Source organism: Vitis riparia, chromosome 6 (assembly GCF_004353265.1).
Source record: "Vitis riparia cultivar Riparia Gloire de Montpellier isolate 1030 chromosome 6, EGFV_Vit.rip_1.0, whole genome shotgun sequence".
NCBI classification, from domain to species: Eukaryota; Viridiplantae; Streptophyta; class Magnoliopsida; order Vitales; family Vitaceae; genus Vitis; species Vitis riparia.
In genome coordinates, this window is record NC_048436.1 from 19,193,261 (window position 1) to 19,214,601 (window position 21,341).

A 21,341-nucleotide genomic window follows, 5' to 3' on the forward strand; every position below is an offset into this window, starting at 1 on the left:
GTACATTAATTTATTTAATTTTCGGCCCTTTCTCTCTATAAAATCACTCTACGCGTCCGCAAAGTCAAAAGTCATCCCCATCTTCCTATCCTCCTATCGATCTTCCTTTTGTTTGTCTATATAGGCATACATCGAAAACTTTGTCCTCCGCATACCGTTCTGTCCCAAACACTCCTGCTTCAACCTCAGGGCTGCGTTTTCACAGCTTTTTGGGAGTCTGGATAATTTTTCCAGAAAATTTTGTAGCTTGTTGAGTTGTAAAGCCAGGAAATGGCTGGGGCAACCGGAGGAAGGTCGCTGGAGCAGACGCCGACATGGGCTGTTGCTGTAGTTTGTTTTGTTTTGGTGTTGATTTCTATTATCATTGAGTACATCATTCATCTCATTGGAAAGGTACATGCGGCTGATAAAAATCGATATCAGAGTTGATTTTAATGGGTATCTGAGCCTGAGTCGGAGTTCTAACTCGCCTTTTTTTTTTTTTACAGTGGTTGAAGAAGAAACACAAGAAAGCTCTATATGAAGCGCTGGAAAAGGTCAAATCAGGTGCACCCATCTCGCGATGATCATCGTCCTCAGTCTACTGTGTTCATGTTTGATTGGAACTCTATTATAATGAATCTGACGAAAAACTTTCTGGGTTTGTAGAGCTAATGCTGCTAGGGTTCATATCCTTGCTCCTAACAGTAGGACAAGGTCTGATATCGACTATATGTATATCAAAGAGTGTTGCAGCAACTTGGCATCCATGCAGCAAGTCTGAAGAAGAGACGAGCACAACGACTGAAGAATCAGACACCGAATCCGATAATAGACGGAAACTTCTCAGCATATCGGGTTTTGGTGGAGGCAGCCGACGCGTTTTGGCGGCAGCTGAAGAAGACAAATGTTCAGCTAAGGTATGACCAATTATATTATTTGCTTCCTTTTTCTGACATGAATTAAAATAGTGATTGGCATCTTACATTCCACGGATTCACACATTCTTTCTCTTGTCATTCAAACTCATACTTCTCTTCTAAATTTCTAATTAAAGTCTGTAAGCTATATTGAGTTGTTTGGAAACTAGGAAACAAAGATCTGAATTGGTTTGTGTTTGGATATGAAACAAATTTTCAGGGTCAAGTCCCATTTGTGTCGTCGGATGCTATTCACCAACTGCACATATTCATCTTCGTACTGGCCATTTTCCATGTCCTTTACTGCATCTTAACCCTGGCTTTGGGCACAGCTAAGGTTCGTACGTATTAGTTTTTTGCATATACAACAAAACATCTCATCCTCTTTTCTCCTGGAGACATAGAGGTTTTGACTCCAAACTTGGCTACAGATGAGAAGGTGGAAGGCATGGGAAAAGGAAACAAGAACAGTCGAGTACCAGTTCTCCCACGGTCAGTACTCCAAATTCCCATTTCAAATACATGGAATTTAATCACATCCTTAATTTCATAAAAATTCATGTAAAAAAAAAAAAAAAAAAGTTGTATGACGCAGTAAGAAATATGTGATGCAGATCCGGAGAGGTTCAGGTTTGCCAGGGAGACGTCGTTTGGAAGAAGGCACTTGAGTTTCTGGACCAAGACACCCTTTCTCATCTGGATAGTAAGAAATTAAACCTCCATAATTTTCGTGGAATTTTTTCAAAATGAATTTTGATTCCATAAACAAAATATGGGGATTCGTGCTTTTCTGATTGAGCTGATTAGCCAATAGCCAAAAATGTAAAATGTGGATACACTGGGACCATCACTTTCGTACGACTCAACATCAACCATCAAACTTCCAGGAATTCATGGGTGGGCCATACACACATGCAATTCACCTAGTACTGTCCATAGTCTAATTTTTTAGGCCATAGTTTTTTCTTGGAAGCTGGAGAAGGTAACCGCCCCTCATATATCATTCAAAAATTAGGCAGAAAGGGAGATGACGGTCAGAGAGCGGGGGCTGGAGAAAACGACGTCGCTTGATAGGGACGGTGGGGAGCACAATTTTGAAAATTTCGGGGTCATTTGTTTTGACTTTTCATTGTGCAAAAAAATGTTTTGTCTCTTCTAAGAAGTGCAAATTATTATGATGTGTACTTGAATCTTCATTAATGAATTTTCTAAGGTGGCCCTAGCTGTATGTGAATGCAACTTATTTGGCTTTCGTTTTTGTTCTCTCAGGTATGTTTCTTCAGACAGTTCGTTAGGTCCGTTCCAAAAGTTGACTACTTCACCTTAAGACATGGATTTATCATGGTAATTTTTTTTTTCCTTTTTGGTATTTCTCTTACGTAGACCAAAAAAATTAAATATTAAAAAATAAAAATAAAAATTAATATTATTAATTTCAGGCACATTTGGCACCTCAAACCCATGCAAAATTTGATTTCCAAAAATATATCAATAGATCGCTGGAGGAGGATTTCAAGGTGGTTGTGGGTATCAGGTCAGTTGTTCTCCCCCTTTAATTTTCCCTTAATTAATTTAATTTCATTTAAATTAATTTAATTTATTGTTTTTAATTTTCTCAGTCCACCAATATGGTTCTTTGCCGTGCTATTCCTTCTCCTCAACACTCATGGTGAGTGTGACTTGCAAATATTTCTAATAATATTTTTATATTTGAAAAAAAAAAAAATTGATTGAATTTCTTTGAGTAAGCTTTTTAACTTTATGTGGACAGGCTGGTACTCTTATCTATGGCTGCCATTCATCCCACTGATTGTAAGCGTCGCCTCCATGCAGTTTTAATTTCGTAATGAATTTGATGAATGTGAAGGATGATGATGATATATGCTTAAATGCAGGTTATCCTATTGGTGGGAACCAAGTTACAGGTGATCATAACCAAGATGGGGCTTAGAATTCAAGAAAGGGGAGAGGTTGTGAAGGGAGTGCCGGTTGTTCAGCTTGGTGATGACCTCTTCTGGTTCAATCGCCCTCGCCTCGTTCTCTACCTCATCCATTTTGTGCTCTTTCAGAACGCATTTCAGCTGGCTTTCTTCGCATGGACTTGGGTGAGGAAACTGATCATTAATTGTAGTTAACAAATTTGGCATTCATATGATGAAATTGTATTTACTGATTTGGTTTTTTTGCGGGATTTCCAGTATGAATTCGGGTTTAAGTCTTGTTTCTATGCACACACTGAAGATGTGGTGATCAGGATTTCCATGGGGTGAGTGTCTTCTTAATTGCCTTCTTGGTTCCTTCGGATTAAGTCATGGATTTTTGTAATTTTGTGACATATTTGGATGTTGTGATTTGCGCAGGGTCATCATACAGATTCTTTGCAGCTACGTAACTCTCCCGCTCTATGCCCTGGTGACACAGATGGGTTCAACCATGAAGCCAACGATCTTCCATGAGAGAGTAGCCACGGCTCTAAGGAACTGGCACCACACGGCTAAGAAAAACATCAAACACAACAAGCATTCTGGGCTAGCCACACCCATCTCAAGTAGGCCAACAACGCCTTCCCACGGCACGTCCCCTGCTTACCTCTTGCGCTACTACCGGAGCGACATGGACAGCCTCCAAGCATCCCCGAGAAGGTCCAACTTGGACATGGAGCATTGGGAGACTGATGGGTCCCCCTCCCCCTCGCACCCGCACCATGGTGACGGCTCCTCCTCTCACCACAACCAGCTCCACCAAGGAACGTCCTTGGAACATGATAGAGACATCAGCGCGCCTAGCTCCTCCCAAGTGGTTCCTCTTCCACAACCCACTCCCCACCAACACGAAATCGATGTTGTGCGCAAGGACTTTTCATTTGATCGAAGAGAGAGGACGTGATTGATGGGCCGTGGAGATTGAATTTTCCCCCACGGATACGAGGCTGATGGCATGGAATCATCAGAAGCCTTTGATTTTGCAACACCTTGTAAATCATAGCGCTCGTTCTACAGCGTTCAAGTTATTCGTCTTTTGCCTCTATTATTTTGTATGAAATTAATATACATATTTTGTTACTGTACGTAAACGACATTTCTGCAATCAAACGCAACGGTGAAATGTAGAAACGTTGTGATGACTAATATACATATATATATACATGAAATTCAAATTTTGAATTTGGTATGGCTCATCTAAGAAACTTTCAGTAACGGGATCAATTATTTTGGTGTTTATCCAGTCAAATCGTTACAGCCAACACCCATTTACTGTCGTGTGAAAGTGACAAGCATTTCCGCAACAATCCACAGATTTGCAATTTTCCAGCGGCAAAATGATGTGGGAAGTTGGGAATATTCCAGCACTGCCCCATGTTTCTGAAACCGGTCTTCTCTTTCTATATATATGTGCCCTTGGTTTTTACTTACCAAGTTCCAAAGTTGAAACCAACATCAGAGAGAGAGATGGAGAGAGGGGAGGGGATAGTAGGGAGGTTGGGTCGCCATTGCTACGCAATTTTCTGCTTGGGAATGATTCTCATAGCAGTGGCCATAGCTCATTACGCTTTTGCCGTGGGGGAAAAGGGCCCTTGTCATCCCACCGAGCCACAGCGCCATGCGCTTCTGCCTAACCGGAGCTATTGATTATTGAGGCAGACCAGATCATGTCTCGGATTCAGCTTCATCTGAGGGCAATTGGACCCTTGTTCAATGTTCCTCAAAAGTTTTCCCTTGTATCGTCTTTTTCTCGGAAAAATGAAAGAAAAAAAGGAGGGCGGAGACAACTGAGCTTCGCTGAATCATGATAGGCAGGGGTTGGGCGATTCAAATGTTGAATTTATGCTACTTATATTGTAATTTTACTCTTACAACAAGCGAAGTAGATACCTCTGAGCTCATAGCTGTTGGAGTTTTCTAGTACCTTAAATGTCATCACCAACTCTCAAGAGGAGACATTTCAACGAACATCATATGCTCATCTTAATGCTTCACAATTTAAGAAAAAGTTAACACGTGAAAATTTATTTTTACAATAGTCAATTATTTTTATTTTTATTTTTTTTCAAATAGTGACGTGCTGAAGAAATTGAAGCATGCATGAATCATAAATTTTGGCCTTCATTTTTCCAAGGTAGGAAAGGAGCTTGCCTCACATCATTATTCATCCTTGGGCGAATACTTACTTGACTTAAATTTTACATCATTAAATTGTGATGCAAGTTTGGAATTCAGACTTCAGAAAAAGAAAGCTTTAAAACATAATAATTATAAGCCAAAGCAAGTCACTTAATGGCCATCACAAAATGTGGAACGAAAAGCTGCAATATATCCACCCCCGTTCAACTCTAACACATCAATTTTGAAATAGATTAATCCGGATTTTGAAAATCAAACACCCAAACTAAAATTTAAAAAATAAGTAGGTGGATTTGGTAAAACTTAATAATTATCATTTATTGATTTAAAGTTGATTTTAAATTAAATTATATTTAAGGAGTGTTTAATAAAATTTAATATTTATTATTTAATAACTTAAATTAATTTTAAGTTAGATTATACTTAAAATTGTTCCAACTTAAATTGTTAATTTAAAATTTATTACTTATTCTTATTTTAAATATTACTATTGTCTGATAAAATTAATTTAAAATATTATTAGAATAAAAGAGAATAAGTAATAATAAAGGTCGTGAGATAACAAAATTGATTATGAAAATAATTAAGACAAAAGAAGATAAAAAGGTAAACTAAAACATGAAATTAAAAATAAATTAATTATTTTTATTTAATATTTCATATATTTTAATTCATATGATTGAGTTATTTTATTAAATATATTTAATTTACTTAATAATTTAAATTAAGTTAATAAGTTACCGTTGGTTTACCAAATACTTTAAATATTTTATTTTATCTTTTTGGCAATTACGAGATTATTTTAAAGTTCTGATAAAATAAGATATATGTATATATATATGTTTAAGTATTTGTGGGTAATGGAATTAAGTAAATGATTAGGTGGGTTTTTTATGAACCGTTGAAGCCTTCTTCACTGAGCCGATGCGGGTGAAGGTGTATGCGTAAGCTGAAGCGGAGATTCTCAAATACCCTTCGAAGTTCCACTTAATTACACTTCTACACTCCACATCGATGGCGAGAGGCTCTTCTCAGTCGCAGGCGTCGACGACCGCCACCTCCCGGCCCGGCCCTGTCGGCATGGCTCCGCGGGGGACGGCGGCCGCCACTGCAGGGATGCGTCGCCGACGTGTTGGAGGCGGTAGCGGAGGATCATCCAGCGGATACGGTGGCGGCGGCAGCGGAAGCAATATGCTGAGATTCTACACCGACGACGCTCCTGGACTCAAGATCACGCCTACCGTCGTCCTCGTTATGAGTCTCTGCTTCATCGGCTTCGTCACTGCTCTCCACGTCTTCGGCAAGATTTATCGCTACAAAGCTGGTGGCGGACCTTGATTTCATTGCTCGGATCATGATCGCGTCATGGTAGGGCTCTGTTGGATGTCAATCGGTATTTAAATTTCACGGATTATGACCTGTAAATTGTCCTAGGGTTTGGTTTCTAGGTTTGAACTCTGTTGAATTTTCGTTGATTTGATTCCACTTTGAATGAAGTTCTGGCCCTTCTTGATTCCACCTTTGAGCGATAAATAACCTGGTGATGAAGCTTTTTTGGGGCATGTATGTGATTAATTTAATGTTACATCAGTTAATCACATTTCAATCAGAAATATTAATGAATGATGTTTTGGGGTTGAATTTTGTGATCAAGAAATGAAGAGGTAAAGGATGTTATTATTGACGTGTTTTCCTCTTTTCAGACCAACTTGTGCTTCCGATGGTGTTGTATTCGGCATTGAACATTCCATATAAAGATGACCAGATAACAATTTGATATTTGTACCTTTATTGCTGAATTAAGCCAAATTTATTCATACTTTGAATGCTGAAATGAGTTGGGAAATATGTGCAAATGCCCCCAGGATCTGGTGGCTAAATTTTATATTTTCAGTCTAGCTGTTCTTGCAGGACTTCTACACGCATTATGCTCTCTTTGAATGTTGTCTTGTATCCGGTTGGTTCATTACAAAAATCAAATTTCTGTTGTATTAAAATTCAGTGCTTGTTGGAATATCTTTGCCAATGTTAGATGCATTCAGTGTCAAATATTCTGTTCTCTTGAGAATGGTATGCTGGAGTTCATTGCTCGATGAGATAGAGATATGATGCTAAACTTTTTGAGTTAATACAGAAATAATACTTCACAGTTTTTTTTTTCAATTCCTGTAGTCTTTCCATCTGAAGGGGGCAAGTGGTAATGGGCAGAGCTACTTATTTTTTGTTTGGTGGATTTGGAGCTTGATAGGATGCGATACTAGGCACCAAGCCACCAAGGAGTCAATATGTGGCATTTTGAACATGGCAAGACTGCCCCGTCCATGGGGGCAACCGAGGTCATGGCTAATGGCATGGTCCAGTGCATGCTGGTACCCCAGCTATGGCACTTTCCAGCCAGCAGCCAATGCCATGAATGATGAATCTCAGGAAGGGCCTGCCGTGTGTCTGGAGTGCAAGGCTGCCTCACTAGGACTGGAGTGCAAGGAGTCAATATGTGGCGTTTTGAACATGGCAAGACTGCCCCGTCCATGGGGGCAACCGAGGTCATGGCTAATGGCATGATCCAGTGCATGCTGGTACCCCAGCTATGGCACTTTCCAGCCAGCAGCCAATGCCATGAATGATGAATCTCAGGAAGGGCCTGCCGTGTGTCTGGAGTGCAAGGAGTCAATATGTGGCGTTTTGAACATGGCAAGACTGCCCCGTCTATGGGGGCAACCGGAGGTCATGGCTAATGGCATGGTCCAATGCATGCTGGTACCCCAGCTATGGCACTTTCTAGCAGCCAATGCCATGAATCTCAGGAAGGGCCTGCTATGTGTCTGGAGTGCAAGGCTGCCTCACTAGGACTGGTTTTTCCATTGACAGGGGAAGGGCCGAGGCTTCTTGGCATCTAGACTTTGTGACCATGACCTTAGGCTTAGGGGGGAATATATCATTGTTGCCACCAGGATGATTAGAACCTGTTTGTTACCAGCTTCTGAGAGGTAAGGGATAAAACATCCGTCTCAGTGGTGATAAAATATTGAAGATGGGCATGGAGTTTATTTGATTGATGTGGGTGAGAGGAATTATTGTCCTTAAGTAAAAGGGAAACAGACAGTCTACGCTCTAAAGAGGTTAAAATATAGTTTGTTTCAGGAAAATAATTCTGAGTTTGATGGGTTATATGGCACGGTTGCACATTACCTGTGTGTGTCTTGCTTGACAAATGAGTGTGAGAGATGAGACTAGAGGCTCTTTATAACAGGTGAAAGAAATGGTCTGTAGATGTCGTAGGTTTTTTCGTATCTTAAACTGAAGGAATGATATGATACTCTGCGTGATGAATGTTAGCCTTCATCATCAGTGAAAGAGACTGGAATAGAGGTTTTTTTTTTTTCGGCTCAGAGTGGAATAATTTGCAACACTGGAATAGGGTTGCTGTAGTTGGCATCAGACCCTCGAACCAAGGCTTTGATGCTGATGGCTGACGAACCATCTTGGATATGTCTAGTTGGATGAAAAAGGAAAAACCGGTATGCTTACTGCTTGTGAAATCTTATTCTTTCATACTCTTGGTTTGAAAACTTGGATCCAATTTGTTAGGCATGAGGAGGGGAAGGGAAAGGAGTATAGCTCTTTTGGAAGGAAGCTAGAGACTTCAGAGGGATGTAACTCGTGATACCATTTTCAACCTTGTGGTATGCTGTTGTCCTGCCATATGTTCTGCATTCTTGATTTGTAGCAATTTATGATGAGGGGGAAAATGTGGAGACAGAATCTGAAAGCTTTATGCACACTTCAGTGGCAATTCCAGATGGGTCAGCTCTATTGGTAGCTTCTTACTTCAAGGTTTAGAGCAAAGCTCAATTGCTCATGGTCACAGACTCTCAGTACTATAGTCAGATTGCAACCATGAACAATTTCTTTCTCAGCTGCAGTCATCTAACTGTTTTCACTAACTAAGAGTCCGTCTCTTAGTTTGGTGGTCATACGCGCCTGTAACCTTTCTAACGCTAAAATTTATTAAGAGGGGAGAATATTGTGCATAAGCCAAAAAATAGAGTTTAAGTATTTGTCAAACTAATCTTTTGTATCCACGTAAGCATCCACATGGATTTTTTTTTTTTTAAGTGTGTAAAACCATTGTTGATGACTGTGGTTTTAAAAGTTTAAAATATTTTTTATCATAATAACCATAAAACCACTTTTATTAAGGAATAATTTAAAATTATAATCATTGTCATTAATTTTTATATGAAAATATAAAATTTTAAAATAATATAAATAATTTATTTAGTTATTTTAAAATTTTAAAATAATATGAAAAAATAATTTTCTTTAATTCATATATGATAAAATTTATAAAATAAATAAATATTTTATTTACCATGAATATATAAATTTTTATGGGAATGTAGGTGAAATTATTATCTCAAAATTTTAAGGAAAATATGAAAAAATAAAGATAATATATATATAATTTTAAAACAGTAGTAAAGAAAAAATTTATTAAGGATAATTTGTAAATAAAAATAATTTTAAACTGATAATGGAAAATTGTAAGAAATTTTGAACACTCCAAAAAGAACTTTAAGAAAATCTGATACATCGTTAAGAAATTTTGGTACATCCATAATTTACACTAAAATTAAAAATAAAAAAGTAAAGTTTTAAAATCTCATATTTTTTTAGTTAATGTATGGTTACATGAGTTCCCTTTAAATATATTTGTGAAACCCCACAGTTAGTAATTGTGGTTTTAAAATTTTTTTTGTAAAACCACAGTCTATGACAGTGATTTTTAAGGATATTTTCAAAATTTCTTACAATTTTTCATTGTCGGTTTAAAATTACTTTTTTTTTACAAATTATCCTTAATAAATTTTTTTCTTTACTGTTTTAAAATTATATATATATATATATATATATATATATTATCTTTATTTTTTCATATTTTCCTTGAAATTTTGAGAAAATAATTTTGTCTGCATTCCCATAAAAATTTATATATTTATGGTAAATAAAATATTTATTTGTTTTATGAATTTTATCAAATTAAAGAAAATTATTTTTTCATATTATTTTTAAATTTTAAAATAATTAAATAAATTATTTATATTATTTTAAAATTTTATATTTTTATATAAAAATTAATATTAATAATAATGATTTTAGGTTACTCTTTAATAATGGTGGTTTTATGGTTATTATGATAAAAAAATATTTTAAAATCATAATACCATTAAAACATGGAAGAACTAAAAATAATTTTGAAAATTGTAAAACCACAGACTGTGGTTTTAAGGATATTTATGAAACTTTTAAAACCACAGTCACCAACGGTTGTTTTACACACTTAAAAAAAAAATCCATGTAGATGCTTACCTGGATGCAAAAAGATTAGTTTAACAAATATTTTGAGACGGGTATTATTTTTGCCATTTCTTTCTACCAATGGATTATTTTGAACTTCAACTCCAAAAAATGAATGGATATACGCAGAAGACTTAAATGTACACATGTGATATAGTTGAGTAGCGGGACCAATAGAAAGGACAAAATACATTAGATAGTAGCTGTAGTGGGTCACATTGAGTCAATAAGCTGACACTTGTTAATGATTGCATACTGAAATCAAATTAATTAAGATGACACGTCATTAAAAATCAAATTTGGAAATAAGATGTGCATGGGAAAATTGCTGCTCAAAGCTAATCAATGGAGTTGAATTAGATTAATTTTCGAAAAATAATTTAAACTGAAAAATCATAAGAATATTTATATTTTTGTAATTATAAATGTTAATAGCGGACCAACTCCAAGCTGTCCTCGCTCCTCCAGAGCTCCGAAACCGCTTTCTGCGCTCCACGGTTCGTTCCCGGCCATCAGTCTCCGAATGGACAGCGGCGAAAAAGAGGATGAGAGGAATAGCCAGAAAATTTCATCTCAAAATTTTCCAGGCTCATTTTCTAGGCCTTTTCCTCCAAACAAACGCAGGGAAAGATGAGCGTGATCGACATTATTTTCCGAGTTGATCAAATATGCAAGAAATTCGACAAGTACGATGTCGACAAGCAGCGCGATCTCAATGCCTACGGTGACGATGCCTTTGCTCGCCTCTACGCCAGCGTCGAAGCTGACATTGAATCGGCTCTTCATGTCAAGTCTTGAATCCTCTCGGTTGTCTTTTTGTTGTTTCTCAGTTTTGATTCGTTTCTTGGTTGAAAAAAAATGTAGATAAAAGGAAATCTTAGTTTTGAAGGTTGATGTTTGGTTTGGTTGCTAGGGCAGTGATCAGCTGAGGCTATTTCAACTACATCTTTGTTGAACTGCAATTTTAGAGTAGAAAAGACAACGAAATCTGTCTCTTGCATTTTATCAGCAACCAAGCAAAATGAGACGGTTTTGGAATTTGAATTTAGTTGTTTTATGATTTGATAAATTTGCAGAAATCTGAAATTTCTCTGATAGAGACGAATAGGGCTGCTGCCGTTGCACTGAATGCTGAGATTCGTCGAACCAAGGCTCGGTTGCTAGAGGAAGTTGTCAAGCTGCAGAAATTGGTGCTCAAAAAGGTGAAATCATTTTGGTTTACTTTCCTGTTTCACAAGATGTTTAAATTAGGCATTCGAGAACTGTGGTTTGATTTGATTTGTTGTTGGTTCTTTATGGTCATATTCCCATTATTTTGTTTGCATGATCTGTCATTACAAGAAACAGGATGAATAGTTTCAGATAATGAAAGTAGAGTAGGAGTAAATAGCGACTTAGAATTTTATGGAGATCGGCTATGGAATGCAATTCTTAGTAAAACTAAAATGAAAATCTGAGAGAACATTGAAAATTATAGGTGAAATAAATTTATCAAAAGAGAAGCTGAAGCTCATTATGGAAAGGATAGACAAAGGCCACAGAGTCTCAAAAGCAGGGACAACAATCTAAGAATTCCCCATAGCAAGGCCTAGCAAAAGAAAGAGATGTCCAAAGAAAGGAGGTTCATTAAAAATGTCTCTTGAGCATCAAGATGAGAAGAAACTTGATGGCCAGCACCAAAAGCAACCACGGATCAGGGCAAGATGGGTGATGTGGGGAAGTTCTGGAATGTTGTCTGATTCCTATGTACTTAAAAAGTAAAAGACAAGTTTGATAGGATGGGTATAAGGACAGTCATGTTTGTGGAAAATGATGGGCAGTCCAGTAAAACGAGTGTAACATAAAATAAGGAAGTTGGGCTGGATGGGTGGTCATATAAGAATATATGGATAGAAAATGCCTGAACATTGAGAATATGGACATACCATCAACCATGATGAGATGAAATAACTTCTCCAACACGATTTGTTCTTGTGCAATGAGGACTAGAGACTTCTCTTGTGAGGAGTAACATGATTTAAGTGGGCATAGTTACAAAACATCAATCAATACAAGTGAAAGGCATCAGTATGTGTGATATGACAGAGAAAAATGGCCCTCGAGAGAGTTGAATGGCAAAAGGGTATCTGTTAAACTAACCTTGGACAGTTGAGATAAATGCGTTGTTATCGTTTAAAGAATCTGATCTATATCCTAATTAAGGCAAAAAAATGAGCTGACTATGGCTTCATTAGTTGCCTCAGCAAATAGAAGAGCCTTTTTTGGACTTTACAATCAATTGAGGGAGTTCATAAATAGATTGGGAAAGCAGCATTGGGCTTCTCTAGTCCAATGGCTGCATTTGCTTCTCTGGCTTGGTATAACTTTGCCTTTTTAGAGTTCAAATTGGATACATCTCATTTTTGTGCAAATATTTTTCTTGTGCTGTAAATTTTAGAATCATTGGAGTCAATAAAATCCTCAGCAAAGACTTTCTTTGTTTTGCTTCCTTCTTGGCTCCATTAGCATCTTTATCTCTTCTCCTTATGCTGTAAAACATGTTTTTGGCTTGCTGTAGTTTGGGTATGATTACCTGTCATCATTCTGGCTTCTAGGTTTCAACTCGAACTTCTTTCAGTCTATAGAGATGGATGGATGATATAGTTGTATACTTGTATCATATAAACAGACATCAAGCACCCTACTCATGGAGTGATAGCAGAGGTGGGTGCATGACATGAGTTACTAGGCATTAAATTTAGGGAGTTATGAACAAGCGGCTTCAAGTAAACTAGTGGTTTCTCATACCCTTGGGTTTGAAGCATGTTATTAAATTTGTAAGTTCATAATTATGCATGCATTTTCAGGAGCATTATTAATATACTGAAACCCCCCCCCCCCCCCCCCCCCCCCCTCCCCCCCCCCACCAACCATAGCCAACATCCACAATGGCATTTATGTGGTGGTACTCATACTGAAACAGCTTCAGAAACCTGCCTTTTGCTAGGGGTTGTTGCATTTTGATTTAGAGAACCCTTTCCACCTTATGTTGTTGCAATGAGGTCAAGGTTGCCTTCTCTGCAACTCATTTCTTATATTACTCTTAAGATGTGGGATTGGCTTAGCTTTAATATTACAACAAATAACTTATGTGCCTAACCACCAGTATTGATCTGACAACTTAAATTTATATCTTTTCATCCATTTGGATCTTGAGTCATGGCTTCTGAGATCCCAGATTTTCCTACAGCAAGTTCTGTAAGGATCAGCTCACCAGAATGCAGTCCAGTGTGGGAGTGCTATTCCTCATAGAAGGTTTGGGCAATGATCAGACCCATGGCAATAATCTAACACTTATAAATCACTCATCAGCTGTGTGATTATAATCATTTTTAGGAGCATGTGTTGCAAAACCTGATGTTGGAGACTCCCAACATAGTTCTATAGTTCTTGAATGTTAGTATCTTGAATTAGTTTTCATCTCCTTCTTACCTTCCAAATGACATGGAATGAGTAAGCTGTCCTAATTTTGATTTGCAACATTCTAATCAGACATCCTTATTACCAGTCATGCAAAGCCATGAGGGTAGCAAGGCTGTGGAAGCTTTGTAATAGCAATGTTATCTAATCACAGGTTAAAGGGCTCAGAAAAGAAGAACTAAGTATCCGTAATGATTTGGTACTGGCTCTACCAGAAAGAATTCGAGCAATACCAGATGGGAGCATGGCAGGAGCCAAACAAACTGCAAATTGGGCAGCTTCGGCCTCTCATAAAAACATCATGTTTGACTCATCAGGTAATCAGTGTTACTCTTTTGTTCAAAATTCTTATGAATGGAAGCCTATTCATTTATATAATTCACTTGCATTGCTTCACAATCAATTACAGATGGAAATTTTGACAGCGAGTTTTTCCAACAAAGTGAAGAATCAAGTCAGTTTAGACAAGAATATGAAATGAGGAGAATGAAACAGGCAAGTAATATATCTGATTTATGCCTAGTTTGTAATCAGAATGACATGGGGAAGATAATTTCATTAGGTTTCTGGGCCTTCGTCACCTAAAGCTATGCAAGGGCATCAGGAAGATGATTAGTTTTGGTTACTGGTGCTTGGTCACCTACAGCTCTGCATTTCATATGATGTAGTTTGATATTTGTACAGGATCAAGGTCTAGATGTTATATCAGAAGGTTTAGACACACTGAAGAATTTGGCCAATGATATGAATGAGGTTGGTTGATGTCCATTTTATTCCTTATGGTAATGCTATCAGAAAGGAAATAGGGATTTTAACCATTTCTTGCATTATATTCAGGAATTAGATCGGCAAGTTCCACTGATTGATGAAATTGATACAAAGGTAACAACATTTTATATCCAACCCCTTGCCATTTCAATTGGTTCAGAGGGTGAAACAATGTTGAAAAAGTCCATTTAGTATATTACATAGTTCTGTTTTTGGTGCCTTTACAGGTAGACAAGGCAACATCTGACATTAAGAATACTAATGTTAGACTCAAGGAAACCGTTACCAAGGTAATTGATCTGCATGCTGTTTAAGTTTAGGTTGCCTGCTATGTTATCCCTTGGAATCTGTTGCACTTTCCTACATCTGGCAAGATTTGCATGGTTCTAATAAATTGCATCTTTGGTTATGTCACAGATGAGGTCCAGTCAAAACTTCTGTATTGACATAATTCTTCTGTGCGTAATTCTGGGAATCGCTTCCTATTTATACAAGTAAGCTCTGCATCTTTCTCTTTATTCGATTGAAAATGTGCTGTGAATATTATATTTATATAATTTCGTTGCTTCTTGATTTTTTATATTCCCTGGGCAAATGATTGTGTTCATCCTCCTTTTTTTGTCTCCACTCAAATGTGGAATACTTGTATTGGTCCATGTACTTTGACTAAAAGCATTTGACCAATAAAAGATCAATCATGGAATTTTAGTTGTACTTATTGAAGTAGTGGGTAGCATTGATCTCAACCCATCTGGAGTTGGTGATGTGAATCTGCTTCTGCCAACCAGAAATTTTAATTATCTCCTCACCAATTGGGTCATAAGTATCTTTATCATTTGAAGAATCTGTAGTTACAATAAAATGTGCTTGCTTTGGACTTGCTTCCCATTTCTTGTACAAGGACTTCTGCGTCAATTAGTTAGTTCCTTATCATTTTTGGTCATCAGTGTCTTATCACTAGTGCACAGCATGTTCAGGCCCTTCTTTTGGTGGTGGTACTAATTCTGGTTTTATGTTATTTTCTATCGCCTCTTTGTTGTGGATTATTTGTTATTCTCTGCCAGTGGTAGATGACTTCATAGTTCCTGAGACATGGTTAAAATATGATCCTTTACTTACCTTAGTAGTACTGGTTATTTCAAACTGAAGTGAGTGGTCCTGGGTCTCATGTTTTCTGATATCAAGAAATTTGAAAAAGAAAAATGGAGTATCTTGTGAAGGTATGGATAGGCCCAGATAATTTAATAAGAGAAGAGGATGCACCTAAATTAATTAGGATAAAGTACAAAGAGAGGACATCTTTCAATTCCATGAAATTGATAGCCTCTTGCTGCTATTTGGTTGGAATGTTCCATGAAATTGATGAATGATTCAGTCTCTCAGGAAAGAAATCCAGCCTAATTCTGCTAGGCAGAGCTTTCAGTGAGGCTTCCCTTTTTATAGCTTTTAAATGAAAAGAGCATCTTGATGATGTAGAATGTTTCACTGGATTATCTCATACTTAACAGATTAGTCTCAATCATCATGGATAGCTGCTCTTATTTCTTACAATGATTGCTTCTGTTATTTGCTGATTCAGCATTCCTCATATGTGCATTTTTTAATCTTTGGAAAATTTTCTAATGAAATCTTGCCTTTTTTTGTTCTTTGATTCAGTGTATTGAAATGAAATGACCAGAAGACCGCTTTTACTGCCAGTTTGATCATAAGGTTGTCTGGTATTTTCTCTTTCCATTATTTGACGGCTTCCTATGTATGTTTTGGTTCATTTTCTCTCCTGTACAATCCCCAGGACCTGTTTTTTTCTTTTCTTTTGGTGATCTGGCCGGCAGATTACTCTTATCAAAGTTTTAAGCTTATAAATAAAGATATTGAGAAAAACGGTCCTTCTGTTATATAGCATTACTCTTTCGGCTGCTAATGATGGATCTGGTTTTCCAGTTTCTGGGGGCAATAAGATCATTGGTTTTCATGTATCTTAGTCCTTTAGTAGTAGTTAGTAGTGCCTTAAGAATGGTTGTGTAGGACTAATCTTAGATATGTGATGCTACATCCACATTGTGAGGGTGAGGGATGTGTCTCTGGATTCTACTAAACATGCATGCATATAGTTTTTATGAATTTATGATTCTTAGATAGCCTTTTTAATTTAGAATCTCACAACTCTGCCAATATAGGGGTTGAAAATGAGAATTGGGAACATTATAGCTGACTTTGTTATCCAATACGAAGGAATGAATCTTGTGGGGTGCATGCAGAAAATTCCTTTTTGTTTCTTTGGGAAGATACCAGAGTATTGTTAGGCTCAAAAATTGCCACATGAAAGAATATGAGGGCTGGCCATGATTTTTAATTTTTTTATTTATATTTGTTCCACAAGAGAACAAAGTGACTTCAGGCCCGAAGTTACCCTGTGATAGAATGTGCTAGTGTTGGGCCCCATCGGCCCCTGCCATCTTTGGTGCTGCATGTGTAAGTATCATCCTGTCTTTTATCAATATTTAGGTTTGTAGGAAGCCCCTCTCCCGAAGATGCCTTGATTTATCTACTTCATCAGGTTGCCATCAATGACATCATGCCATCTAAGAGCCATATCAATTTATTGAAAATAGGTTGTGGGAATTGGAAGAACACCTGGGTAAAACTCAATATTTGACTTATGACAGAATATCATTGAAACATTTTCTTAATAAGAAGCAGTAGTTGGCAAAACTAATGTTGTTTTAACGTTATCTGCCCATAATTCAGTATTAACTGTTTTACATAGAGGGAACTTTTGAGTTTGAGATTCTGTCATGTTCTAGCAAGAGTTTCTATGTCTAGCCATAGGATTACTCTTATTATCACTATTTTAAGTTAACAAACAAGTACGCAAATATACATTAAACAATCCACACTTGGCTTTACAGAGAAACACTTACAAGCCTTACATATCAAGCTAGACCAGTAAACATGGTTGCATTCACTGCCATTAGCATGGCACCAGGAAAGTTGATCCACCTTGTGCACCAATATCTACATCTTATGCTGTACAGTCTACTTATGGGGCTCTTGGCCACACCACTTCAGTTAAGAACCATTACCTTCTGTGAAGGGCCAGTTCATTACTGTAGATATCTGTCTGTGAAGCACATGATTAGGCTTCTGTAAGCAGATGGGATTTGAGGGATTAGAATTGATGATGCTGACTTGAGACTGGCTTTGGCTATGGAAATTCATATGATTGTTGGTTGATGTCTTGTGAGGTGAAAGACTCTCATCTTCATTGTTGCTAGTTAGCATCTTCTGAGATGGAGGGGGATTTTCGTACCTATGTTTCTCTGTGGAGTTCCCATTCAATGGGTTGAAAAAACTGTCAAAGGAAGAAACTGTAATTGGCAAATTCACTTTATCTGAAACATCTTCATGAACTGAACCATGGCTATTGCTGTTGTTGCTCCCTTTGAAGGTTACATTAGAAATGGTTTCATTATGAGGAAGAGGATGACCAGCAAGTATGGAAGCTATTAATTGGCAATGATTGTAGAGATAACCTGTGTCCATGTCATTATGCTTTGTATGCATAGGTTGTTGCTCCTCAATCTTTGGTAAGTAGCTTATCAATTCTGTGCTAGGACTGTCTTGACCTTCACATGTGTTCTTTGGCATGTTGCCTTTATGGCGGACCCGGCATAGTACCCAATCATCCAACTGTGACAACAAGAGGCAATTTGTTTTCATGAGTTGAGTTTCCTCTCATCTCTTGTTTATAGCACAGTTTATCTCATACCTTTAATGCAATTTAACAACGTTGGTAGTCTGCAAATGTTGGTGCAGGGTCAAAAACATAGGTGAAAGCAAAAATGAAAAAGAAGAGAAAGGATCGTTGTAGAGAAACCAAGTTGAGGGTGAAATAGGTTATTTTTCAGGCATTTGGTTTCTTTACCATGGAGTGTGCCACCTCCAAAATCTGTTTTATGCTACTGTAGGTTTATTTGTATGTACAACTTTGAGTTTCTTAAATTTTGATGAACTGTTTACTCCCCTCTAGAACTGAGCTATACTTTTGGATAGGCTATATCTTGTGTTTTGTAGGTAACTAAGGAGAGCTGCATCCACAAAGTAAGCCTTTGTTTGTAACCCTTTCCAAATCACATCTACAAGATAATTTCAAATCTTATCACACAGTTTTAAAAGGCGCAAGGCGCACCTAAGGCACAAAAGTCTGCTATAACTTAGGCGCAAGGCGCAACACAAGACGCACACTTGAGTAAAGTGTTTAAAAAGGAAAAGTAAAGGAGACGAGGCGCTCCTTTTCAACAAGACGCATCTCTTGGCAAGTAAAGCGCTTTAACTAGGGAGGGGTTGCGCCTTGGGCCTAGCTGCACATTAAGCACACCTTTTAAAACTATGCATAAGTATTTTTTTTGTTTCTTGTTTCTTCATGCTTTTATGTATTTGGTTACATGCATCCCCATGGAGATGTTTTCAATGCAACAGAAAATAACATAGGAAGTTCTCCAGAGAACACTAGGTTGTGGAACAGGTGAGAATAAAAGAGGAGAACTACTGACAGGAAGTTAATCATAACCCTCACTGTCGTGCTCATTAGGAGGCTATTTTGGGTTGTTGAATTCTTGCTTCGGCTTTTAAGTAGCAGCGTCTAATTCCTTTAGACTCAAATGGCTTGTGTCTAGACCCAAGACAAATTGTGTGTGTCATGTACCCCATTTTATTACAGAAGAAATGAAAAATGAGGGGTCACTGTGGTACACCATTATTGCCGTACTTACTCTCATGGATCCTTTTGACCTTGACCCTGGTCGGTTCATTGTGTTGAGCAATCTGTACTCATTCATGATCCATTCAGTCTTCACTCCCCTTGGAGGCCGACCAATATAGAAGACCAAAGCTTTCTTCACCCCAATGCTTTTTGATCCACAGGAAGTAAGAATAGGCTTGTCAGTTCCAGTTGCCTTCCAAAAACCTGAAGCTGCTGCTCTATTAGGCCTTACTCCGTTTGGGTACTTACGATCTCTTGGACTGAAGAAGTACCATTCTTCTTCTCCAAACAAAGCCTTCTCTGTAAGAATAAAAAGGTAGAACAATAGATAATGAAAACCAGTTCTATACATCAGTTGATAATCTGAGAGAAAAAAAAAATGGACAAGTGAATAGATGGTGCAGGACAGACTAGGTAGCTCCCATGGATTATACTTATACAGATCTATCTCAGCGATCACGGATGCTGGGAGTGGATGTGACGTTACTTTCTTTTGCAAGTAATGGACTATCAGCTCTTCGTCAGAAGGATGGAACCGGAAACCAGGGGGAAACTGGAAACTTGAATTAGGTTCTCTCTCCATGAGAGAAGGCCTCGTTTGATCCAAGGGAGATGATAGAGGGAGTGGGAGCAATCAAGAAAGTGCGATGATATCGATTCAGCTGTTCTGTGCCGAGGCATTATATTGTGAGAGTGCATGCAAGATGTGGACATTGATTAAAATAATAGATAGAAAAGAATAAGACGGTTTCACGTAGGGGTTTAAATAAACTGATTGGGGAAGTGACGCCGTCCAACTTATTTGTTGGAATTGACATTCCTCCGTGGCCCTTTGATTGCTAACCTTTTCGGCAATGTTTTCGTTGCTTCAGGATAAAGTGGTGCACTTCAGCAAATGGTTACACTTTTTACATGTTTCATGCATGGTCATGTTGGTGGCCAAGGTGCTTTTAATATGAAACTCTACAATTGCTCTTTTAATGGCTGATTGACCTGGGAGGAAAGGTGAATCAGAAGATGAACTGCCATGCCCTTGCGTCACCAAAACAAGTCAGCTGATCGAATGGCTTGGAATACTGAATACCCAATTGAGGGTTAGGGTGGGAGTGCACTATAATATCGCCCTAATCATATTTTAAGCTAATTATTGATCCTTAACGAATACTAATTCATTTAGAGTATCTCATTTGAGATATATGATCATCCTGTAGGGGGAAGAATTTAATAGGATTCTGCCGGGTTTGGGCTAAAATGTATTTGTTCACAGTGGCCGGCCATGCAGCTCATGACTGCAATACCTCTTCTGCGGGCCTGATTGGATTTTGGAAACAGCAAAAGAACGAAGAAAGAAAAAGATCAGAAACACCCACGAAGACTTGGGTGTGGTGTTCAGAGGATCAAGGTGGATCTATTCAGGCCTTCTTAGCTTCATTACCATGGTTTAGAGTCAGAATGCCCTTCCTTCTTATTGACCACACGTTTGATTTTCCACCATCACCACCTATGTTTCGTTTCAAGAAAATTTAAGAGAAATTGTGAGTAAAGAAAATAGAGAAAAAAATGAAAATGATAAGAAAAAATGAAATCAAATATAATAAAATCATTTTTTTTTTTTGGTTTTTAAAAAGTTTGAAAGAAATATTTAAAAGAAAGAAAATATATAAAGAAAAATTATTTAGAAAGAAAAAGTGAAGAAAAATAAAAATAGATTTAAAATTAATAAATTATTTTTATATATTAATTTAAATTTATTTTATTTATTTAATTCTTTTATATAAAGATTAAATAATTTAAAAACATATAAAATTGTTATTTATTTTAATTAAATTTGATTTGATTTTATATTCTTTATGATTAAATTAAATATGAAAAAAAATTAAAATATTTTTGACAAATCAAATATTGTCTTAATATTTTTAAGGAACAAATATAGTCCAGATAGTCATCCTATTATTATAAAACACTCATTTTGCT

At 37.2% G+C, this 21,341-nt stretch overlaps 4 protein-coding genes across 5 annotated transcripts; 3 read left to right on the forward strand and 1 right to left on the reverse strand.

The window, feature by feature from the left end:
- Positions 1–84: 84 nt before the first annotated feature.
- LOC117916920 (MLO-like protein 6) lies at positions 85–4,066 on the forward strand. Its single transcript, XM_034833156.1, has 13 exons — positions 85–393; positions 489–546; positions 649–899; positions 1,120–1,236; positions 1,331–1,391; positions 1,514–1,602; positions 2,169–2,243; positions 2,339–2,433; positions 2,519–2,568; positions 2,671–2,711; positions 2,795–3,004; positions 3,098–3,165; positions 3,260–4,066. Exons 1-13 carry the CDS (start codon positions 271–273, stop codon positions 3,783–3,785), a joined length of 1,764 nt encoding a protein of 587 aa, XP_034689047.1. The 5' UTR covers positions 85–270; the 3' UTR covers positions 3,786–4,066.
- A 1,860-nt stretch (positions 4,067–5,926) lies between these two features.
- On the forward strand, positions 5,927–7,034 carry LOC117915756 (protein transport protein Sec61 subunit beta). The gene is made up of 2 exons (XM_034831435.1): positions 5,927–6,388; positions 6,724–7,034. The coding sequence occupies exon 1, from the start codon at positions 6,035–6,037 to the stop codon at positions 6,356–6,358; it is 324 nt and encodes a 107-aa protein (XP_034687326.1). The 5' UTR covers positions 5,927–6,034; the 3' UTR covers positions 6,359–6,388; positions 6,724–7,034.
- Positions 7,035–10,827: 3,793 nt separating this feature from the next.
- LOC117916864 (syntaxin-71-like) lies at positions 10,828–18,662 on the forward strand. 2 transcript variants are annotated; one of them, XR_004651616.1, is made up of 10 exons: positions 10,828–11,164; positions 11,455–11,580; positions 13,992–14,154; positions 14,247–14,332; positions 14,522–14,590; positions 14,675–14,719; positions 14,833–14,895; positions 15,023–15,099; positions 16,262–18,327; positions 18,422–18,662. XR_004651616.1 is itself a non-coding variant. In XM_034833061.1 (9 exons), exons 1-9 carry the CDS (start codon positions 11,009–11,011, stop codon positions 16,272–16,274), a joined length of 798 nt encoding a protein of 265 aa, XP_034688952.1. In that variant the 5' UTR covers positions 10,828–11,008; the 3' UTR covers positions 16,275–18,662. The 2 variants fall into 2 exon arrangements, 1 of the variants encoding a protein (XP_034688952.1); XM_034833061.1 differs by having other exon boundaries at positions 16,262–18,662.
- LOC117917084 (NAC domain-containing protein 68-like) lies at positions 17,675–19,950 on the reverse strand. The gene is made up of 3 exons (XM_034833312.1): positions 19,779–19,950; positions 19,378–19,667; positions 17,675–18,295 (listed from the first exon to the last, which is right to left on the reverse strand). The coding sequence occupies exons 1-3, from the start codon at positions 19,948–19,950 to the stop codon at positions 17,675–17,677; spliced, it is 1,083 nt and encodes a 360-aa protein (XP_034689203.1).
- Positions 19,951–21,341: the final 1,391 nt, after the last annotated feature.